The sequence below is a fragment of the Schistocerca nitens genome, chromosome 2 (assembly GCF_023898315.1).
Source record: "Schistocerca nitens isolate TAMUIC-IGC-003100 chromosome 2, iqSchNite1.1, whole genome shotgun sequence".
Lineage (NCBI taxonomy): Eukaryota > Metazoa > Arthropoda > Insecta > Orthoptera > Acrididae > Schistocerca > Schistocerca nitens.
The window spans coordinates 72,290,515-72,313,351 of NC_064615.1; the positions used below are offsets into that span (position 1 = coordinate 72,290,515).

A 22,837-nucleotide genomic window follows, 5' to 3' on the forward strand; every position below is an offset into this window, starting at 1 on the left:
AGACAGATTGGTCTGTCGCCACAACCAAGATTTCAGTGAGGATCCAATATCACATCCTAGTCCACTTTGCCTTATTGTGATGCAACAATTGCATCTTTCATCCCTTGGTGTGAAGGCCCAACTGTTTTTCTACTTCTAAAGAATGACTTTGTTCAACAGAAACTCAGCCTACTTTACTTGTGCACATATGACCCTCAACACCACCTGGTGAGTAGCAATCTATCCTGTTTCACATGGTTGTTATTTCATCCCTGATTTTTCACTATTTAAAACCAAGAAAAAATATTATTTTTTCATTACATGTGTTACTGTTATTTCCACAACATACCATTATTCATATCAGTTGAGAAACATGCTAGAAAGGTTGTAACAGATCCAAATCAATTTAAGTGCAGAAATAGCAGAAAGAGGTGTGTGCATGTAAATTTTCTACTTGTTTGCCAACACCTGAAACAACATCGCTAGAAACATTCACTATACAAACAATATTGCTAATAGCAGGCACAATTAGATAGACACGGAATTAAAAAACGAACTTTGCAAGACAGCAAGTTTTTGTGAAAATAGCCTGTAGCAACTTTTTTTCAAACCAAAATAATGTATTCCTACCTGATCTCACCAACAAAGTAGCCCATTTAAAGCCACATGTCTACTACCGACAGACACAAAATGGCATAGGAGATGGGGAAACTGGTTTTGCTGTATATCAGTATGTGATGTGATGTGACTAGGTTGGTTGTTGTTACAGCAAACATTCAATTCTGTACAGCTGTAGCTGTGTGTTAGATATATATGGCATAAAGTCATCAACTTTGTCCAGTGATGCAGGAAACATGCAACAAATAGTATAAACAACGTGGTGACTATAACATTAGGGCCTATATCAGTTGCGATTTTTTTCGAATGGGCTAAGCTACACTTCATTCTGTCAATACAATCAGGTTCTTTTTAACATTTGGTGGCTTCACCAACTCTCAAACACACTGTTATCTTCCAACTTAACCTAGACCTTGGGCAAAGGTACAGATCAGTCTGTCAACACAACCAGGGTTGCGTCTCTACATTCATTGGCTTTGCCAACTAACAACGAAACTGAATATACACACCAAAACGTGCCTTCACAGTCTCAGCCATTAACATTATCTCACTGGCCAAAGCTGATTCGTATTGAATATTCCTCTTGGCCCAAGATATTAATTGTGCAATGCTGAGAAATTTAAAAGAATCATCACTGCATTGAATTACAGGCAGTTTATAACCAGTACACTGAAAATTTCAAGCAAATGAAAGTTAAAGGAAACTACATAATAAGCATCCCTCTTTTTCTGGAATGCTTTGCAGAATACTTAAAACAGGGTGATGGAATCAATTTATCCACATCTGCTAGGATTTAGATGAAAAGCTTGACTGATCCACATTAGTTTATTTCAAATTAAAAATGTCAACATGTTTTATAAAATAAAAACCAACAAACAAAACAACAGATACAGTTGATAACAATGACTTTGATTATGCATCCAGCCCCAAGGTTTCAAGCAATTCATCAATTTCCTTCAACTTGTTATTTGCTTCAATTGTTTCACTGATACTGGCAATGTGTGAGGTGATATGGTACCTGATGTCATCAACAATAGAAATACTGTCCGTCTCTTGTCGATGTTGAATATCCATTGCATCTTGTAAAATCATCTGATGTAATGATTTATTATTCCGCATTGTGTAAATGTTCTGTGCAATGAATTTTGCACACTGGTCTTCAAGTTGTGGTAAGCCAAGCAAACGTGCTGTGTGTAAGTATGCCATCACACATTCTGTGTTCAAATACTGACCCAACAATGCTGCACAAGACTTTTTTAGACCTGGTAACAAATACATGTCAGCAGCATGTAGAAGATCCAATAAAAGGTCAGGAGGAACATTGACAGCATTGGTATATATATAATACAATACTGCTGCAAGGACTTCCACAGGCACTCCATTAATTCTTATCACTGGAACATCAAACTCGGTATCAATATTCACTTCATTGAAATGATCCTTTCTCACTAAGGTGCTAAAATACTCACTCCGGCCACAAACAAACAATTTATGACAATAAAATGAACGCCCGTCAACGTACAAACACAAATCAGCAAAGTTTTGCGGTTCATAACAGCTTACAACGTCATCAGCCATTCTTCCAAAGTCTTCTTGAAGTTGACCGGTAAGCTCAGACGATTCTAACACAATAACTTTGACATGCATACCTGGTTTGACATATTGAGAAGCAACTTTTTTAAGTGCTTTCTTCAGCTCTTCTTCCAGGACAAACAGCTTGCAATTCGAACTCAGAAGAATACAATCATCCACAGAGTCCAGGTGGGTTTCTAAACGTCCTGTGTACAAGTATTGTATCAGTGCTCTAAAAGCGTTTGACTTTACTAAATTGTTCGTAATAGTCACAACTTGTCGAAATTGCCATTTGGCTCTAAACTTGTTGCGAAAGTATGCTGATCTTGAGGAAAGTATACATTTGTGCAAATGAAACTCTTCGTCGTGTACAACAAATGTTACATCGCTGTATTCACTACACTGCAACAGGCGGCGCAAGAATTCGTCATAATAATCACGTCGCATCGTACGACTGGACAGAACTCTGTAACTTCGTAGCTTTTCAGATATTTCGTCAGTAAGTGCTGCATAAACACAACGCTCTCCATCAAAAGTATTGGCATCGCAATGAGCACCATTCATTAGCAACAAGTCAACCACCTGACTGTGACCACAGAGACAAGCATAATATAACGGTGTACTATCCCATTCGTCTCTAACATTTGGATTGATGTCAGTGTTTTCTAGTAAGTACTTCACTCGCGTTGCATTTCCTTGTTTACAACATCTGAACAGTTCTTCTCTCATTATCAATACGTTATATTTACTACAAACATCACTGTAAACTCAACTGCACACTATCTATTATCTAATATCTTCCTCCTCCGAACTACTTTGACGTCAATGAAGTCCGGTGCGCGTAACATCGCATTGTCAGCAGGTGTAGAACTCCAAATGACATTGTTATGCTAATTTAAGAATATTTGAATGAAGTTTTGGAAACAGAGAAGTAAAGTACGTAGAATAACCTACACCAAACTGTTCTGCTCGGAATAAATTTACAGAATATAATTTACACCTCACTATATGAAAATCGCTGGTTCAGATAAACTATGGACTACGTAAGATAATTTCAGTACTTAGAAGACAGATATTAATGTTTCTCCGGCACAGATGTGCCTTTTTTAAAAAAGAAGAAAATACATTAATAATTTCAGTATACTTAGTTAACACTGACGTTGCATTTCTGTGAAAATGACCCAATCACTGTACTACTCTCATCAAAGCAGAGACAGTGGTTTCTGTGGATTCATGGTTGGCGTAACGCATTCGAAATGCCGAGTCAAGAAATAGTAACCTCAAAAGTAGTAGTACACCCATTAGTGTTACTAAGTGTTGTGGACCATTTTAATCGAATGGGAAAAATTGGAAACCAGGAGAGAGTGGTGGGTGTGTTATTAGGATCATGGAGAGCGAAAGGAGTTCTCGACGTCTCCAATAGCTTTGCAGGTTAGTCATCTAATTGTAAGAAACTTGTACTGAAAGAAGTAATGAGGCGTATGATAGCAGTCATTATTATCTAGTGAAGGGTCGGAGAAATACAATTGCGTAGAGGAATAACAAACTGCGTGTAGATACGATTCAAAAGAGTTGTCAGAATTGACCTGCTTACACTTACAGTTATTGTAGGCGTCTGGAACGCTCTCTGTTGTGTTCAATCACTGGTAATCAGTTTGCTGCTTCCTCAGTCCGGTAAGGGGTAGGATGTTGCTTTCGTTGCACATGTAAGGCGCAGATGTTCCTGAGTTTTGTAAGAGAGATACTCCAGTTTGTTGAGTAACGTGAAACCAAGGAACGACTGTCATATTACAACAGTAGCATCCTATTTAAGTGGCAGCACACGCTATATCTAATGTTCTGTTTTCGATTTTAGTTTGTAGACCTAAATATTACACACAAACTATTAGTTCCGTTCCTAGTTTCTTTTAGAAAACCGTAATACTTTCATTTGTAACACCCAGCTGCGATTGGAACTTGATTTATTGCTTCTTGAACCAGTGAAAGTAAATTAAAGCTTCCTGGTGGTAAGGGACTTTATCAGTGGACAGTCGGCTCCAGAATTTTGCGACCCGACTCCGTTAATCACAAATTGTTCCACGGGCGATGGAATCGTTTGTATTGTTTTCTGTAACCTGACGACCATAAACAAAAATGACTCTAGTCTTGGAAATTCGTTCTTTGGCGGGCGTTATCAACTGTTCCATGTGGACACACAGTACCACATCAACGACACAGATGGGATTATGAGAGAAAGGGGAGGTACACTCTTGCATATGGGCTGTTTTGATATTTTAAAGATGTTTATTAAGCTGTCATATGAATCTCCAGTATCTAAGTATTTCAGTGACGATTAATCTTTGTGTTGCAGTACATCTCTCCTAAAACAGTTGTAATCTTAGGTTAGGACCTACATAATTCAATAACAATTCGAAATGTATAGCTTTCATTTAGGGAAAAAAATTATATATATAATTTATGAATAGGCCCAAGTTCCGATTCAGATTTAAGATATTTTGCCCCACCACAATGCTCCCCACATTTTAAAAAACAGTTCATCCATCAGTGTTGTTTCTTCGTCTTCTGCTGGTGATCAGTTTGCAGTAAAACAAATGCTAAATGTATGATGACTGCTAAATCCTTTTGTTCCTTGTTAATATCAACTGGTGAAATTTTAGCTAAAAGACACCTTAAAACAACAAAATGAGAGCAGCCTTGACGAGTTATCAGAACCACTGCAATTCCACAGGCCAAAACAGTTGCCCCAATCTCTTGATTAATTAACGATGAAAGGAGGCACGCAGATGCATTGGCAACCATCAGTTGGCTGTTGTTCCTTGGCTTTCAGTGACATCGTGTGTATGCATTTTAAGACTCTAAAGTGCAGGGTCAACTGCTGTCTCATCTGGCTTTTCAAATCATGGGGCCATGTGCCACACCTAGTGTTGTTTCAGGTGTTACTGTTCTGCCCTTGACAATTTAAGTTTATTGGAGATGGCGATACAAGACCTCACTGGGAGATAAAACATCCTTCTCCAACTTCATGAGTGGGGACTACACAGGTGTCTGCCTCTCATTATTCAATTCCTCCTCGAGTACAGTCGCTTCTGCTATCTCGTTGTTGATTGCTTGTCTGACAGCTCTGTTCAGGAGATTGTAGTCTCCGAAGGCAATATACTCAGTTTCCCACTGTTTGCAGCCACTTTCAGTGCACTCTGCAGTCAAAAGCCCATTAAAAGTTCTTTGTTTGTGAAAGATTTTGTGATCTAATTCTTCCTCTGATCTTAAAATGATGATGAGGCAACCTCAGCTCATCTTGGATCAATAAAACTGGTTTTAGGTTATCACTTGAGAAGACTGCATGCATTAACTTTAACCACACAGAGCAAAGTGGCACACTGGTTAGCACACTGGACTCACATTCCAGAGGACAGCAGTTCAACCCTGAATCTGGCCATCCTGATTTATATTTTCCGTGATTTCCCTTAATTGCTTCAGGCAAGATGGTTCCATTGAAAGGGTATGGTTGACTACCTTCCTCGTCCTCTAATCTTATGGAACCATCACTTTGCTGTTTGGTCGCGTCCTCCAAATCAACCAACTAGCCAACAACTTTAACCATGCTTGTTGCAATTCCTACCCACAAGAGATCATAATATGGGACACTTGCAAATTTTAAGGATGATGTGTGCTTTTTGTACCTACTTCTTGACTCAAAATTAATCTGGTTCCCACACCTGAAAGACCTGTGAAAAAAATTATATTTTGAAATGCCTCAGTGATAGGTGCGGGGAGCTGACAGGTCCCGCTTCCTGCAGTGTAATAGGGTATTTGTCAGGTCGCAGTTAGATTGTGGCAGTGTGGTTTGTAGATCAGCCCATATTTGCTATGCTGTCCATCATGAGGGCAATTGGATACTGACAGGAGCATTTGGACCAGCCCAGTTCAGAGTCTGTGTTCAGTAAATCACCACTCTGGATTTGTTGGCACCCCCTTTTGAGTTGAATGTGCCGGTCCATCCCAGTTTTTAGTGGTTGCTCTAGAATTACCCCAATGTGACAAAGTCGTTAGGATAAATGCTAACAGCTGCCTCATGGATCTGGCTATGTTGGATCGCTGATTACACAGCTACGGATGGAACAAATTGCCACTTTGTCATGTCTGATAGCGAAAAGTAATTTTAATCCTGATGCAGTACAAGAAAACTTATACTCCAGTTTATGTTTCTACATTTCTTTTTCCGTAAATTTTAAGTATGTCCACTGTTTTATTGTTTGTGTGGATGGATCCCAAGGAAATGCCCTTGATTGTTTAGCTGTTTTTCCGGGTAGGGTTTTCCAAGTCACCTTCCACAACAATTTAATAATTATGAGGCAGATTTATAGGGTATTATGATGACCCTGGAATTGATTCACAGGCATCATAGTTCAAAGTTTGTCGTCTGTTCTGAGTCTGACAGTGCACTGAAAGTGGTCTGCCAAATACACCCAATGGACAAATCAATTCAGCTCATCCATAAGACTTTCAAGTGGCACCAACAATGAGGCAAGGAGGTGGTATTTTGCTGGGTATATGGACACTTTGAGATAGAGGGAAACGACATAATTGACAAAGCAACCAAAGAAGCATGTCGAGATGATAATGTATGTTGATGTGCTGTCCCCCCTGTATGCTTTCATCTCATTATCTGACAGAAGAACCATGCGTAAGTGTAAGACTGAATAGTTGGAGGCGGCAGATGACAAACTGCAATCATTCAGTAAGACCACACAGGCATGGTGAACTTTATGCCAGCCACACCAATGGAAGAGGTGCTGCTCACCACACTGTGCATAGGACATAGTCCTTTAGCACATGGTTTCTTCATCCAGCATAAGTGTTTTGATTAGATCGATGCAGGGAAACAGCCCTTAGCCCACTGTTACCCACATGGAAATTGAGTTTGTTTGGTTTCGTAGCCCGTGATTCTAGCTGGTGCCCTTAAACAGTTGCAGGAGACCCTTTCCTAGTTGATTATTAGACATGATTCCTTCATGATTTATCAACCAAAATATTCTGTATCTTTTGCCATCTAGTGCTTTGCATTGGAAGATTAGGTGTGGTGTGGTTTCACCTTCTTCATAACATAGTCTATTCATAGGGGCGTCTTCCTCTGCACCCATCATGTATAAGTGTTTCTTAAAGTTCCCATGGCAAATCATAGGTCCTATCATGAGTTTAATTTGTCGCTGTTCAAGTCCAGGATTGCAGACCTTCTCTTAAAATATGGCCTTGGTTTATTTAGTGTGGGATGTTTTTGTTTTTGGATCTTAGTCCAATATTCTATATGCTGCCTCCTGATCTAGCCATGTGCCTGTCCTGGCCAGTCTATCAGCATGTTCATTGCCACTAATTCCTGAGTGACCAGAGACCCACAACAGGTTTACCCTGTTGCTTTCCCCTAATCTCACAAGGGCTTTGTGGCATTCTGCAATGATCTTTAATCTCGTTGCAGGGGTTGATATAGATTTCAGAGCTACTTGGCTGTCTGAATAAATCTAGATGCTGCAATTTCCGTAGTGTGTGCACAAATTCTACTTGGCGCACACTCCACCAGGAACACTGTGGTCGGTTTCCTTAAGGACAATGCTCTCTCTGTTCTAGGCTGTATCTTGTATACTCCAGCACCAGCACCTTCATCTGTTTTCAACCTGTCAGTAAACCAGACTGTCTCTTGAATGTTGTTTTGTTGTGGCTTGTTCTTCCCCTGCTCCTTTTTTCCAATTATTACACTGAAAGGTTTATTGAAGCAGCTGGAAGTTATTGTACGGCCAGCCAGCATTTCCCTGACCATTCCTATATTTACCACACTCACGATATTGGTGAGAGATTCTTGATATCCTGAAGGTATCCATTTATTCTCACTTCTTAACCTGCATGCTCCTGCCACTGTCTCCATTGTAAGCCAAAGATGTAATGGGAAATGTTCAGTGCAGTCTCCATTCCAGCACTGTATTTGATGCTAATTCTGCCAGTTGTAGCTAAGCAGGCCAGTCTCTGCATGTTGCTAAGCTCCTTAAGTCACTTCCTGTTCTACTTTATCCCACCATACTGTAGTCCCATAAATTATCACCGAGCGAGGTGGCGCAGTGGTTAGACACTGGACTCGCATTCGGGAGGACGAGGGTTCAATCCCGCGTCTGGCCATCCTGATTTAGGTTTTCCGTGATTTCCCTAAATCGCTCCAGGCAAATGCCGGGATGGTTCCTTTCAAAGGGCACGGCCGACTTCCTTCCCTAATCCGATGAGACCGATGACCTCGCTGTCTGGTCTCCTTCCCCAAAACAACCAACCAACCATAAATTATCATAGGTCTTAATACAGTGGTGTATATCCAGTACATACTCATGGGATTTGGACCCCAGTTTTTACCACAGGCCCATCTAGTGCTTATAAGAGTACTTTTTGCCTTGGAACATACACTGAGGTCACAGTATAGCAGTAGGCACTTCTACAGGTGGCAGTAGTTTCGCATGCTCGAGATACAGAAGGGCAGTGCATTGGCGGAGCTGTCATTTGTACTCAGATGATTTGTGTGAAAACCTGTCTGATGTAAGTATGGGCAGGAGTGGAATTAATAGACCTTGAATGGAGAATGGTAGTTGGAGTTTAATGTGTGGAACATTACATTTTGGAAATTGTTATGGAATTCAATATTCCATGATCCACAGTGTCAAGAGCATGCTGAGAATACCAAATTTCAGGCATTACCTTTCACCATGGACAGCACAGTGGCCGACAGCCTTCACTTAATATCCGAGAGCAATGGCATTTGTATAGAGTTGTTAGTGATAACAGACAACTAACAAAAAACCCACAGAAATCAATGTTGACACAAAAAGGATGTATATGTTAGGAAAGTGCAGCAAAATATGGCGTTAATGGGCTGTGGCAGCAGACAATAGGTGTGAGTGCCTTTGCTAACAGCACGACAGTGCCTCTCCTCGGCTTGTGACCATATCGGCTAGAACCTAGACAACTGAAAAATCGTGGCCTGGTCACATGAGTCCTGGTTCCTGTCGTTAAGAGCTGATGGTAGGGTTTGAGTTTGGTGCAGACCCCACAAAACCATGGACCCAAGTTGTCAGCAAGGCACTGCGCAAGCTGGTGGTGGCTCCATAATGTTGTGGGCTGTGTTTACATAGAATGAACTTGGTCCTCTGATTCAAATGAACTTATCATTGACTGGAAATGGCTATGTTTAGCTATTTGGACGCCATTTACAGCCAGCCATTCATGGAATTCGTGTTCCCAAACAGTGATGAAATTTTATGTGTGACAATGTGCCTTGTCACAAAGTCAGTCGTTCATAATTGGTTTGAAGAAAATTCTAGACAATTCGACAAAATGATTTGGCCAACGAGATTACATGACATGGGACATAATCGAGAGATCAGTTTGGGCACAAAATCCTGCACTGTCAACACTTTCGTAATTACAGGTGGCTGTTAAGGCAGCATGGCTCAATGTTTCTGCAGAGGACTTCCAACAACTTGTTGAGCCCATGCCACAACAAGTAGCTATGCCACACCAGGCAAAAGACTGTCCAACACAATATTAGGAGCTCTCATGACTTTTTGTCACCTCAGTGAATATTCTTTATGTGAGGGGTCCACAATAGTTTCGCTACCGTGGTTATCCCTAGATACTTAATTACCCACTATCCTATCTATTGATAGAGTTGGATTAAGGAGGTTGAAATTCCAGTATGTGTACTGGATATGCTTCCTCATAAATTGCACAACAACAGTTTTCTTGAGACTGACACTTACATCTGTTTCCTGCACCAGTTTTGTACAATACTCAGTGTACATTGTGCTGTTCTTCTAATAGTACTAGCATATTTGTCAGTTTTTATAACCGAATCATCTGTGTATCCTTGACAAAAGTAGCCTCCAGGACTTACCTCTTAAATGAGTTCATTAACCACTAGGTTCCACAGAAGTGGGTCTTAAACCCCTCATTGCAGACACACCCTGGTGGTGTTGATCACCATTTTCTCTTTCATCGTGGTTGCATCTACCTTTCTTCTACTTAGAATGATCTTAATTGACCTGCATATGGTGGCCTCAGTGCCATACTCTTGTGCAGCTGTAACCATGGATTCAAAGGTCGTATTGCTAAAGCCCCCTCAATAAATGGGAAGATACAAAGAGCAGTTCCCTGACAGTGTAGAGCTTTTTCTTTCACTTTTCCAAGTGGTTGATGAAGTGCTGTTTCAAATTATTTGCCTGGTTGATATGCGGAGGAACCTCATTTAACCTCTTTTCCTAGCATGCACATTGATCAGTTGTTCTAATTTCTTTAGAAGCAGGGAGGAAGGATGGATAGGACAGGTCTCATATCCTTAGCGCTGGCATGATCAGTTTTCTCTGTCTTTGTAATGGAAACAACCTTCATTGTCCTCCAAGTGGTCTATTAGGAGGCTGAGGCCAGATGGTCTATGCAGGAATCCAATTAAAATCTCTCCTGCTTGTTGCAGTAGAACTGGTAAGATTCCATTTGGATGTCGTGACTTGAATGGTTGAAACGTTCCCACTGCTCACTGGGCTTTTTGAATTTGGCAAATTCTCCAACAGAATCCCAGTTTTCCCATTGATTACCTGTAAACCATTACCTCTCAGGGACTGACATCTGGTCCATGTTGTCTGCCAGAGTGCATTGAGGGAATTGAGCATTGAGGAACATATCCAACATCTCACTCACTGTCCTTGCACACCCATAATTCATGTTCCAATGAGTATCTCCTGGATTATTGATATTCTAGTGAGGATTTTGTGAAGTTTGTCACAAGTAGCTGTACCTTTCATTTCATCACAGAATACCATGATGATAGCTTATATTTGACAAGGGCCTCCCAATATTTTGCTCATTGTCCTTTCTTTCTTACAAGGCTGAACAGTGTTTTTATCTACTTCCGTTGCTATTCCAGTTTGTTGTTCCACCAAGGTGCATTTGTGTTTGTGCACTTCTTTGAGATTGTGCAGTTTACTAAATATGAGACCATAATGGCAGATGTCGTACATCTGCCATTTCCTCAAACTCTAGTGGGTTTCTTATTGAAGTTCTGCCTTCAGACAAATGTGAGTTTTGATTTTTCCTATGTGAGTCCCAATCTGATTTCCTAGGGTTCCTGTAGGCCATGGTCTGTTTAACACTCATTTCAAACTCAGTATACAAGCATAATGCAATCGGGTGGATTAAAAAACATCTGCTAACTGAGTAGCAGCAGGAGAGCCCACATATAAAGATATTTAAATTTGCAACTTGTAATTTGTAAGCTTTTGGAGCCAGTGTCTCCTCCTGGCAGTGGGGTTGAAGGGGATGGGAGAGGGGTGACGGAAAAGGACTGGTGAGGCATAGGGCATTGGGAGAGTGTAGAAAAGTCACCAGAAATCCTGGATAAGGGGGGGACTTACTGGATGGGATGAGAAGGAAAGACTAATTGTTCAGGAATCCACTGGATGAGATTTGAAAACCTGAGAAATTAAAGGTGGGAGATAGAAAAGTCAGAAAATAAAAGATATAGAAAGAGAAAAGGGAGTGAAGAAAGGATTAGTTACTGAGAAGAAGTGTCGAGACTGAAGGAATTAACGTAAATTAAGGCCAGGTGAGTGGCAAAAAGCAAAGGACATGTTGTAATGCCAGTTCGCACCTGCAGAGTTCTGAGAAACTGGTGTCTGGGAGAAGAATCCAGATGGCACGTGTAGTGAAACTGGCATTGAGGTCATGACTGTCATGTTGTAGAGCATGTTCTGCAGCAGGAAATTGTGTGTTGCCAGTAGGCACCCTTTGCATATGTCTTTTCATCTTAATGGATATTTCGGTGGTAGTCATGCCAATGTAAAAGACCGAACGGTGTTTGCATAACAGCTGGTACATGGCATGTGTTGTTACACAGGTGGCTCTCTCCGTGACAGTGTGTTTTACCAATTATAGGGCTGGTGTAGTCAGGCAGTGGGGATGGTCACAGGAGTAGAAGCATAGGGTACGAAAATGGTGCAGAAGGAGCATAGGGTCTGACAAGGGTTTTGTGGATATTGGGAGGGCAGTGAAAGGCTGTTGTAGGTATGATGGGCAAAATGTTTGATAGAATGGACATCATTTCAGGGCATGATTTTAGGAAGTCATAACTTTGTCGAAGTAGCTGATTAATACAGTAAAGTCTGGATAATACTGAGTAACAAGAGCTGTACTCCTAATTTTTTGGAGGGATCAGCAGTACTAGGATTGGATGTGATGGCCCAGAAAATCTGCTTTTGAAAGGAAGAGCCACCTGTTAAATGACATGTCATGTACCACCTCTTATGTAAACACTGTTGGGTCTTTTACTTTGGCACAACTACCACAAAGTTACCAGTTGGGATGCATGGACGTAGGCAGGGGTTGTATGTTGGCAACACACAGTACACAGTATTTTGTTGCTGAACATGCTCTACAACATGACTGTTACTACCTCGGTGCATGTTCATCACACATGCCTTATCTAGTGGTGTAAAATGCCTGGGGATTTATAAGTTGGGGCAAATGCCCATGATAAATTCCTGGCCAAATGCCCAAAATTCATAAATGCTTGGACATTTATGCATTTTAAAGATTAACTGATAAGCAGCACTTATAAGAAATTTTAAGCTGATATTTTTTATTGGACAAGGTGTTTAGCAACACTGCTTCTTTGGTGGTTGCGTAAGCAAGTTGAAAATCTGCTTGAGAATTAAGGGAGAATTATTAGGGGAAATAAATTGGACTGCAGACATCACTTTTTAAATCTTTAATGAGGTGAATTTTATCTTCACAGCAGTGCAGGCATATGAAAGTAGACAAAGAAAGGAGCAAAATAGAAAACTAGTCTGCCTCAAATGTGGCTGCATCTGACAATAAAGCATCCCCCTCCCCTCTCCCACTGAAAACAGAGTAACATTTAAGAACACATTTGTCATCAAGAAACACATGCCAGGTGTTTAATATATTCAGTAATAATTTTGTTCTCGTAATCATTGATCAATAATATTCAGAGATGTCACCTGGATTATAAAGCGTGTAACATTATAAAGTTACTGGCTGTCACTACACACGTGGAGATCCTGGTGACCCCTGAGGCACCAGATCTTCCCAGGCAATATGCCACAGAACCTATGTCAGTGGATCCCCTGGCATCTCAACTGGTGGCAGTACATGACCCTGGGAAATAACCTGCCTCCCTCCTCTCCCCCCTCCCTCCTGGTCGCTTCATGCCCCCACAGTATTCAGACAATCTTATCCTCCAATGGAATTGTAACAGACTTTTCCACCACCTGGCTGAGCTACGGCAACTTTAAGCACATACCCTGCATTTTGTATTTCCATCCAGGAAACATGGGTTCCAGCAACTCGGATCCCTGCCCTTCATGGCTACTGAGGTTATTTTAAGAATCATACCGACTATGAGATAGTTTCGGATGGAGTTGGTACATATGTGCTGGACTCTACATACAGTGACCTTGTGCCTCTTGATACTGCATTGGAGACTGTAGCTGTTTGGGTACTCGCACATCTGGATTTTACCATCTGTTGTAATGTTTATCTCTCTCCTGATGAAGACATGTCCCAAGATGTACTGCTGCATTACTCTCTCAGCTTCCCCCACAATTCCTAGTCTTGGACGACTTCAACACCCATAACCCTTTGTGGGGTGGAACAATTACCAGTGGCCATGATAAAGATATCAAAACTTTACTGGCACAACTTGATATTTGGCTCTTGAACTCTGGATGCCCCCACACACTTCAGTGTGGCACATGGGACTTATGCGACCATTGATCTCTCCTTTTGCAGTCCTGGTCTTTTACCATCTATCCACTGGAAGGTCCGCGATGACTGTCGCGCAGCTGACCCCCCCCCCCCCCCCCTTCCCATCCCCCCTCCTCCCCATTGGAGGTGCGAATCCTCCCTCAGGCATGAGTGTGTGTTTTGTCCTTAGCATAAGTTAGTTTTAAGTTAGATTAAGTAGTGTACAAGCCTAGGGACCAATGACCTCAGCAGTCCTGTAGGTACTTACCACCCACCACCCACGATAACCTGTGTGGTAGTGACCACTTCCCAATCTTCTGGTCCCTCCCTCAGCGTTGCTCACCTGGGGCCCTATTCTGCAGCTTCCCGCCATTTTGCTGATTGGTTTGATACACAAACGCACTGAACGGTCTTGTTTTCGAAGGAGAGTCCCAACATTATTCTGTAAGCATTTCGGAAGCAATGTCGAACAGTCCTAGCTAACCGAAATGCTGTTGTTAGTTCTCCTCACGCCAACCAGTCAAAACCAATATGCCTCAGATCCATGCATGCTCACTGCAGTGCCACAGTGGCATGAACCCGAAGCAGCTAGCAGCCGACACAGGCATGCTATTCTTCACAGTACTGAAAAGTGTGGTTAGATTACGTAATACTGTTCAAATTTTGCTGACCACATGCTTTCATGAATGCATGATAATGATAGACTATTGACTGTGTTCTGGAAACTTTGATAAATGTCACATTATGTCTTTTTATTCTCATTCACGTCGATGTCTTGTTTTGGATTTTTCGTTTCGGTATATGAATAGAAATGGAATGTAGTACCACATTGTAAAAATTCGTCTCCCCCCCCCCCCCCCCCCCTCCCGTTCCTTAGTTGGTTCAAAATTCATAGAGGTATGTTCCGTCAATGCAACTAATTTGAAGATAGTTTGTGTATTGCCATATGTGTTTCGCTTCTTTTATTTGTGAAGATGCTTCGCAACTAAAAGAAGTGAAACATGTATGGCAATAAACAAGCTGCCTTCAATTAGTTTCATAGATGAAAAACATCTCCACAAACCCGAAAAATTGTTTAAGATACTGTAAAAGAATAAGAACATGAATAGAATGTGGTTGTACCTCGCTCCTAGAGATCCGAATGATGAAATAGCCTACTTTCTTATATGATACCTCAACAATTTGGTTCATTAAAAAAAAAAAAAAAAAAAAGCCTTTTTGAGAGCGTGTGGCGAGTGCAGCTATAGAAGTTCATTGTTGTTTATAACATGCATCTGATGAATAAAAATGGCTTTCATTTGCAGTGATTTAAGTTGTGCTCTTAGATTCCTGCCTGACTCCACACTTGGAAATTGCTACATATTCAGGGGAAAAAAGCTGTATTATTTGTGGCAGGAAAAAGTATAAATGTCATTGTCAGTTGTTTCATGCACAGCAATTTCATCTTTCATTTCTGTAATATATGGAAATCATGAAATCGAAGGTACTCATTTCTGATAAAGCACGCTCTTATGTGTAAATAACAACGAATATATCAGAAAAATGTGTAACTCTGACGATTAATGAAGTCTCAGAAAGCATTAGAAACACGAAGAGGAGAAAAAAATAATTTGATACCCAGCAGTATGTGAGCCCACGACCTTTGACAAGGCAGTTTGTTGCCTTACCTACCGTGCTTCAACAACTTGCTGGTCTGCAGCGCTTTATTCCACGTAATTCCAGTCTTGAGAGACGCAGGCTGACTTCTTTGCCAAGTGACGCGGGCGTAAGCCGTATATGCATGAAATTTTGGAAGATTTCCTCTGTCAAGCTTCAAAAATTTCCATTGCATTATTACTTAAAAGTTTTAAATGCATTTCGATAATTAATAAGTAAACCATTTGCAGAAAAAATTACGTGAAGTCACTAGTAATTTCATGATATATGTAAGTGGTGCTGGCCATTTGAAATTTGATTATTTTTTTAAACTCTTAATTATGTGAAAATAACAGGTACTTAGTGAGAATACCCCCCCATGCACCATGGACCTTGCCGTTGGTGGGGAGGCTTGAGTGCCTCAGCGATACAGATAGCCGTACCATAGGTACAAGCACAACGGAGGGGTATCTGTTGAGAGGCCAGACAAACATGTGGTTCCTGAAGAGGGGCAGCAGCCTTTTCAGTAGTTGCAAGGGCAACAGTCTGGATGATTGACTGATCTGGCCTTGTAACAATAACCAAAACAGCCTTGCTGTGCTGGTACTGCGAACAGCTGAAAGCAAGGGGAAACTACGGCCGTAATTTTTCCCGACGGCATGCAGCTTTACTGTATGATTAAATGATGATGGCGTCCTCTTGGGTAAAATATTCCGGAGGTAAAATAGTCCCCCATTCGGATCTCCAGGCGGGGACTACTCAAGAGGATGTCGTTATCAGCAGAAAGAAAACTGTCATTCTACGGATCGGAGCATGGAATGTCAGGGCCCTTAATCGGGCAGGTAGGTTAGAAAATTTGAAAAGGGAAATGGATAGGTTAAAGTTAGATATAGTGGGAATTAGTGAAGTTCGGTGGCGGGAGGAACAAGACTTCTGGTCGGGTGACTACAGGGTTATAAACACAAAGTCAAATAGGGGTAATGCAGGAGTAGGTTTAATAATGAATAGGAAAATAGGAACGCGGGTAAGCTACTACAAACAGCTTAGTGAACGCATTATTGTGGCCAAGATAGATACGAAGCCCACACCTACTATAGTAGTACAAGTTTATATGCCAACTAGCTCTGCAGATGACGAAGAAATTGAAGAAATGTATGATGAAATAAAAGAAATTATTCAGATAGTGAAGGGAGACGAAAATTTAATAGTCATGGGTGACTGGAATTAGAGTGTAGTAAAAGGGAGAGAAGGAAACGTAGTAGGTGAATATGGATTGGGGCTAAGAAATGAAAGAGGAAGCTGCCTGGTAAAATTTTGCACAGAGCACAACTTAATCATAGCTAACACTTGTTTCAAGAATCATGATAGAAGGTTGTATACATGGAAGAACCCTGGAGATACTAAAAGGTATCAGATAGATTATATAATGGTAAGACAGAGATTTAGGAACCAGGTTTTAAATTGTAAGACATTTCCAGGGGCAGATGTGGACTCTGACCACAATCTATTGGTTATGACCTGTAGATTAAAACTGAAGAAACTGCAAAAAGGTTGGAATTTAAGGAGATGGGACCTGGATAAACTGAAAGAACCAGAGGTTGTACAGTGTTTCAGGGAGAGCATAAGGGAACAATTGACAGGAATGGGGGAAAGAAATACAGTAGAAGAAGAATGGGTAGCTTTGAGGGATGAAGTAGTGACGGCAGCAGAGGATCAAGTAGGTCAAAAGACGAGGGCTTGTAGAAATCCTTGGGTAACAGAAGAAATACTGAATTTAATTGATGAAAGGAGAAAATACAAAAATGCAGTAAATGAAGCAGGCAAAAAGGAATACAAATGTCTCAAAAATGAGATCGACAGGAAGTGCAAAATTGCTAAGCAGGGATGGCTAGAGGACAAATGTAAGGATGTAGAGGCTTATCTCACTAGGGGTAAGATAGATACTGCCTACAGGAAAATTAGAGAGACCTTTGGAGATAAGAGAACCACTTGTATGAACATAAAGAGCTCAGATGGCAACCCAGTTCTAAGCAAAGAAGGGAAAGCAGAAAGGTGGAAGGAGTATATAGACAGTCTATACAAGGGCGATGTACTTGAGGACAATATTATGGAAATGGAAGAGGATGTAGATGAAGATGAAATGGGAGATACGATACTGCGTGAAGAGTTTGACAGAGCACTGAAAGACCTGAGTCGAAACAAGGCCCCCGGAGTAGACAACATTCCGTTGGAACTACTGACGGCCTTGGGAGAGCCAGTCCTGACAAAACTCTACCATCTGGTGAGCAAGATGTATGAAATAGGTGAAATACCCGCAGACTTCAAGAAGAATATAATAATTCCAATCCCAAAGAAAGCAGGTGTTGACAGATGTGAGAATTACCGAACAATCAGTTTAATAAGCCACAGCTGCAAAATACTAACACGAATTCTTTACAGACGAATGGAAAAACTAATAGAAGCCGACCTCGGGAAAGATCAGTTTGGATACTGGAGAAAGGCAAACCTACGTTTCTAGCATTTGTAGACTTAGAGAAAGCTTTTGACAGTGTTGAGTGGAATACTCTCTTTCAAATTCTAAAGGTGGCAGGGGTAAAATACAGGGAGCGAAAGGCTATTTACCATTTGTACAGAAACCAGATGGCAGTTATACGAGTCGAGGGGCATGAAAGGGAAGCAGTGGTTGGGAAGGGAGTGAGACGGTTGTAGCCTCTCCCCGATGTTATTCTATCTGTATATTGAGCAAGCAGTGAAGGAAACAAAAGAAAAATTCAGAGTAGGTATTAAAATCCATGGAGAAGAAATAAAAACTTTAAGGTTCGCCGATGACATTGTAATTCTGTCAGAGACAGCAAAGGACTTGGAAGAGAAGTTGAACGGAATGGATGGTGTCTTGAAAGGAGGATATAAGATGAACATCAACAAAAGCAAAACGAGCATAATGGAATGTAGTCGAATTAAGTCGGGTGATGCTGAGGGTGTTAGATTAGGAAATGAGACGCTTAAAGTAGTCAAGGAGTTTTGCTACTTGGGGAGCAAAATAACTGATGATTGTCGAAGTAGAGAGGATATAAAATGTAGACTGGCAATGGCAAGGAAAGCGTTTCTGAAGAAGAGAAATTTAACATTGAGTATAGATTTAAGTGTCAGGAAGTCGTTTCTGAAAGTATTTGTATGGAGTGTAGCCATGTATGGAAGTGAAACATGGACGGTAAATAGTTTGGACAAGAAGAGAATAGAAGCTTTCGAAATGTGGTGCTACAGAAGAATGCTGAAGATTAGATGGGTAGATCACATAACTAATGAGGAGGTACTGAATATGATTGGGGAGAAGATGAGTTTGTGGCACAACTTGACCAGAAGAAGGGATCGGTTGGTAGGACATGTTCTGAGGCATCAAGGGATCACCAATTTAGTAATGGAGGGCAGCGTGGAGGGTAAAAATCGTAGGGGGAGACCAAGAGATGAATACAGTAAGCAGATTCAGAAGGATGTAGGTTGCAGTAGGTACTGGGAGATGAAGAAGCTTGCACAGGATAGAGTAGCATGGAGAGCTGCATCAAACCAGTCTCAGGACTGAAGATCACAACAACAACAACATAGTGAGAATTGTGGTGTCACAGCCAGACACCACACTTGCTAGGTGGTAACTTAAATCAGCCGCGGTCCTTAGTACATGTCGGACCCGCGTGTCGCCACTGTGTGATCGCAAACCTAGCGCCACCACAAGGCAAGTCTAGAGACACGGACTAGACCTCGCCCCAGTTGTACGGACGACATTGCTAGCGACTAGACGTACGAAGCCTTCCTCTCAATTGCCGAGAGACAGATAGAATAGCCTTCAGCTTAGTCCATAGCTACGACCTAGCAAGGCGCAGTTAATCCATATCTGGAGAGAGATTCATTTGTATTACCAAGAGATGTACAAGAAACCATTAAAGATAAGTATTATTTCAGCTACGTACTTTTCTTCATAGCATTAATTACGTATCCTGTTCCAGTACTTCACGCCCGTCTGCGTTAGTCTAGCGTGCATTTGCCACCTCTATCTACAAGGTGTTGGCCCAGCTGCCGACACATCAAGAATATTGACAGAAACTTTTTTTTTATGTTATAACCATTCACAGTAACAACAATACGAACCATATTTTTAACAAAGGAAAATAGTCTTATTATGAACTCACTTTCCACCCGTATGTGTGCTGGTGATTCTTCAATAACACAATCCCTAATCCGAAGAACAAATTCTTGGTGTAAGTAAACCACACCGAACAAAACGAGAGGGCCATACCAAAATCCAAAACCTCTTGGTACAGGTGTCAAAAAAATTGGCAGGAGGACCAATTGGTAACAGGTCTCAGAAGCTTACTGAATAGTAACTTCGCATAAAGAACCGAAGATGACGTCACTACCGAGGCTGACCTACTGCACCGATTGGTATGAATGATATAGAATAGGGCCCCTGGACAGCCGCTCAGATGGGTTCTCTGTAATTGTGACTGTGATGGGTTCACCTCTGCTGTCATCCTTAGCTCCCCATCACAAGGCAGTATCGATGCAGCTGTTGAAGATAAAATGGTAACCATTCTGTTGGCAGCCAGCCATGCCATCCTCTATTTCCCCCTCCCCTCCCTGCCATCGGAAGGTGGTACGCTGGTGCACCTCAGAGATTGCTGCAGCCATTAGAGATCATAGGTGGGCTATCCAACACCATAAGTGGCACCTTTCATTGGAGTATCTCATTGCCATTAAATGGCTCCGCACCCATGTTTGGTACCACATAAAATGATGAAAGCAAAAATCCGGGGAACGTTAAGTTTCCACCATTGGATCACATACCTCCCCATCATAGGTATAGGCAAAGATCAGACGACTCTATGACTTCCAGCTCCCTGCAGGTGTACCAAGTATTTCCTTAGATGGTGCCATTTATACCAATTGAGATGCTGTTGCCGAGCATTTTGCTGAACATTACGCTTGCACATCTGCGTCTGAGAACTACCACACCACCTTTCGGCTCATAAAATAACGAGTGGACTGAATGTGCTTGTCTTTTACTACCTGCCACCTGGAGCCATATAATGCTCCATTCAGTGAATGGGAACTCTCTAGTGTCTTAGCCCATTGCCCTGATACGGCCCAGGGTGAGGCTGCAGTCACAACCAAATACTGAAATATCTCTTTGTGGATTATCAGCATCACATCCTTGTGCCCTCTTTAATTGGATCTGGAATGTTGGTAAGTTCCCGTCTCAATGTTGAGAAAGCCCAGTACTTGTGGTACAGAAACCTTGTAAGAACCTTTCAAGATGGACAGGTGTCATCCAGTCAGCCTTACTGACGTTCACGTTAATTTGCTGAACTGCATGGTGATAAAGCAGCTGTGTTGGCTCCTTGAGTCACTAGGCCTTTTTGCCGCATCCCAGGGCAGTTTCCGCAAAGGCCATTAAACTGGCGATAATTTGGTTCACCTGGAGTCCACCATCGAGACGACCTTCGCATGTCTTTAGCACCTCATTGCTGTCTTACAACACAGTGTGGTGTCACTGCATCCTTACTACATTACATGAGTGGTATCTCTGGGATCCACTCCCAATTTTTGTCAAGAACTTCTTGTCACACTGTACATTCCAGATTCAGTTGGGCACTTTTGTCAATCCCCCCCACATATCCAAGAGAACGGGGTTCCGCAGGGCCCTGTATCGAGCGCTGTCTCTTTCTGGGCCGGCCGCGGTGGCCAAGGGGTTCTAGGCACTTCAGTCGGGCAACCACACGGCTGCTTCGGTCGCAGGTTCGAATCCTGCCTCGGGCATGGATGTGTGTGATGTCCTTAGTTAGATTTAAGTTGTTCTAAGTCTAGGGGACTGATGACCTCAGATGTTTAGTCCCATAGTGCTTAGAGCCATTTGAACCATTTTTTTCTCTTTCTGGTGACCATCGTGGTCTTGTAGTGGCTGTGGTGTCTTTGTATTATTGCTCCTCTAGTATGGTTGTTGCCGAGTGTCGCCCACAGGGTGCCACATAAAGGCACGGTCATTGTGTCTCACCCACGTCTTATGGTTTTCAACCACCAAGACCTCTGTCATGCACTTCTGTCGCCATTGTATGCCCACCCACACCCAGAGCTTTACCTAGACAATCAGTTACTACTTGTAGATGAGATACCACTTTCAAATCTTAGATTCCCACTAGCTGAGATCCAGATTGCTTTACCCTTCTGTTGCTCTACAAAGTCCTGATTTTCTCCTGCCTTGAGCTTGCCTGACGGTGGCCCATGTACTCATAGACTGTCCTAATTTGGCTGCTTTCAGATGGCTTCTGAATTTTCCAGATATGCTCCATCCGGTGCTAGCAGACGACGCCAACTTGGCTGACTTTGTTTTATGTTTTGCCCGTGAAGGTGGTTTCTATCCATTCCTGTTGGGGCTTTTTGGTGTCATTGACTGCCTATGGCATTGGTGCGGCACATACCCTCCCCAGCCCCTCCCTCCACCTCATCACCCCACCCCCACCCTTAGCAGCCCTTGCTGTGTGGCCCAGCCTACCCTCTGCCCTTTCCACCTTCTTAATCTCTTTATTCTTTCTCATTTCTTTGTTTTAATGCCTCATCTTGACAGATCTTTCAACAACTTGTCTGTGCTTTTCTTCCTCTCCCCCCCCCCCCCCCCCCCTCCTCTGGGTTTTATATCTGTTTTTTATTGTTTTGGTTACGCTTGGGCTTTCCAGGATTTGCCTTTTGCCTCCTTCCTTTGATGACTACTCCTGGTTTGCTACTTAACAGACGAAGGGACTGATGACCCTGCAGTTTAGTCCTATTTATTCCAAACCATCCAACCATCCGTGGCCGACTGATCTCTACATCCTGTGAATATGTCAACCTATGCCGCCACTACGACTGGTTCTACCATCTTCCGTTCCGCCGTATACATTTGGCTCTGAGCCGTCAGACTCCACCTGCCCCCTTGATGGTGGGGCAGGGGCACTTTCCTCCCTTTTGCTCCTGCACAACCTACTTCAAGAGCAACACCCCCCAACCATCGGGGACAGAGAAGCATTAAGTCTTCTTCAGATCCTCTTGCCAGGAAGGGATCCCTTGGGTCACTCCCTTCCCAGGTTCCTACCAGTGGCAAAGCTGACACGTGCCAATGGCTGAAGCGACCACAGGTAGCTGGTTGTAGGGCTTCACGGTCCTCCTCAGTCCCTGAGACTGAATCAGTGAAGCCCTCCCAGCCGGACAAATCTAAGGA

The 22,837-nt window shown here is 42.2% G+C and overlaps 3 protein-coding genes across 3 annotated transcripts in view; 1 reads left to right on the forward strand and 2 right to left on the reverse strand.

Annotated features, from left to right (window-relative positions):
* The window catches only part of LOC126235729 (protein crossbronx homolog), a 157,484-nt gene extending 153,696 nt beyond the window's left edge, over positions 1–3,788 (reverse strand). Inside the window, exon 1 of the mRNA XM_049944505.1 lies at positions 3,770–3,788. The gene's annotated coding sequence lies outside the window, so the exon portion shown is untranslated. The remainder of the gene's footprint in view (positions 1–3,769) is intronic.
* On the reverse strand, positions 1,409–3,170 carry LOC126235727 (ankyrin repeat and BTB/POZ domain-containing protein 1). Its single transcript, XM_049944502.1, has one exon. It carries the CDS (start codon positions 2,896–2,898, stop codon positions 1,510–1,512), a length of 1,389 nt encoding a protein of 462 aa, XP_049800459.1. The 5' UTR covers positions 2,899–3,170; the 3' UTR covers positions 1,409–1,509.
* Positions 3,359–22,837, forward strand: part of LOC126235728 (26S proteasome non-ATPase regulatory subunit 7) — a 59,579-nt gene continuing 40,100 nt past the window's right edge. The window contains exon 1 of the mRNA XM_049944503.1: positions 3,359–3,600. Coding sequence (XP_049800460.1) covers positions 3,426–3,600 — 175 coding nt within the window. The 5' untranslated portion in view covers positions 3,359–3,425. The remainder of the gene's footprint in view (positions 3,601–22,837) is intronic.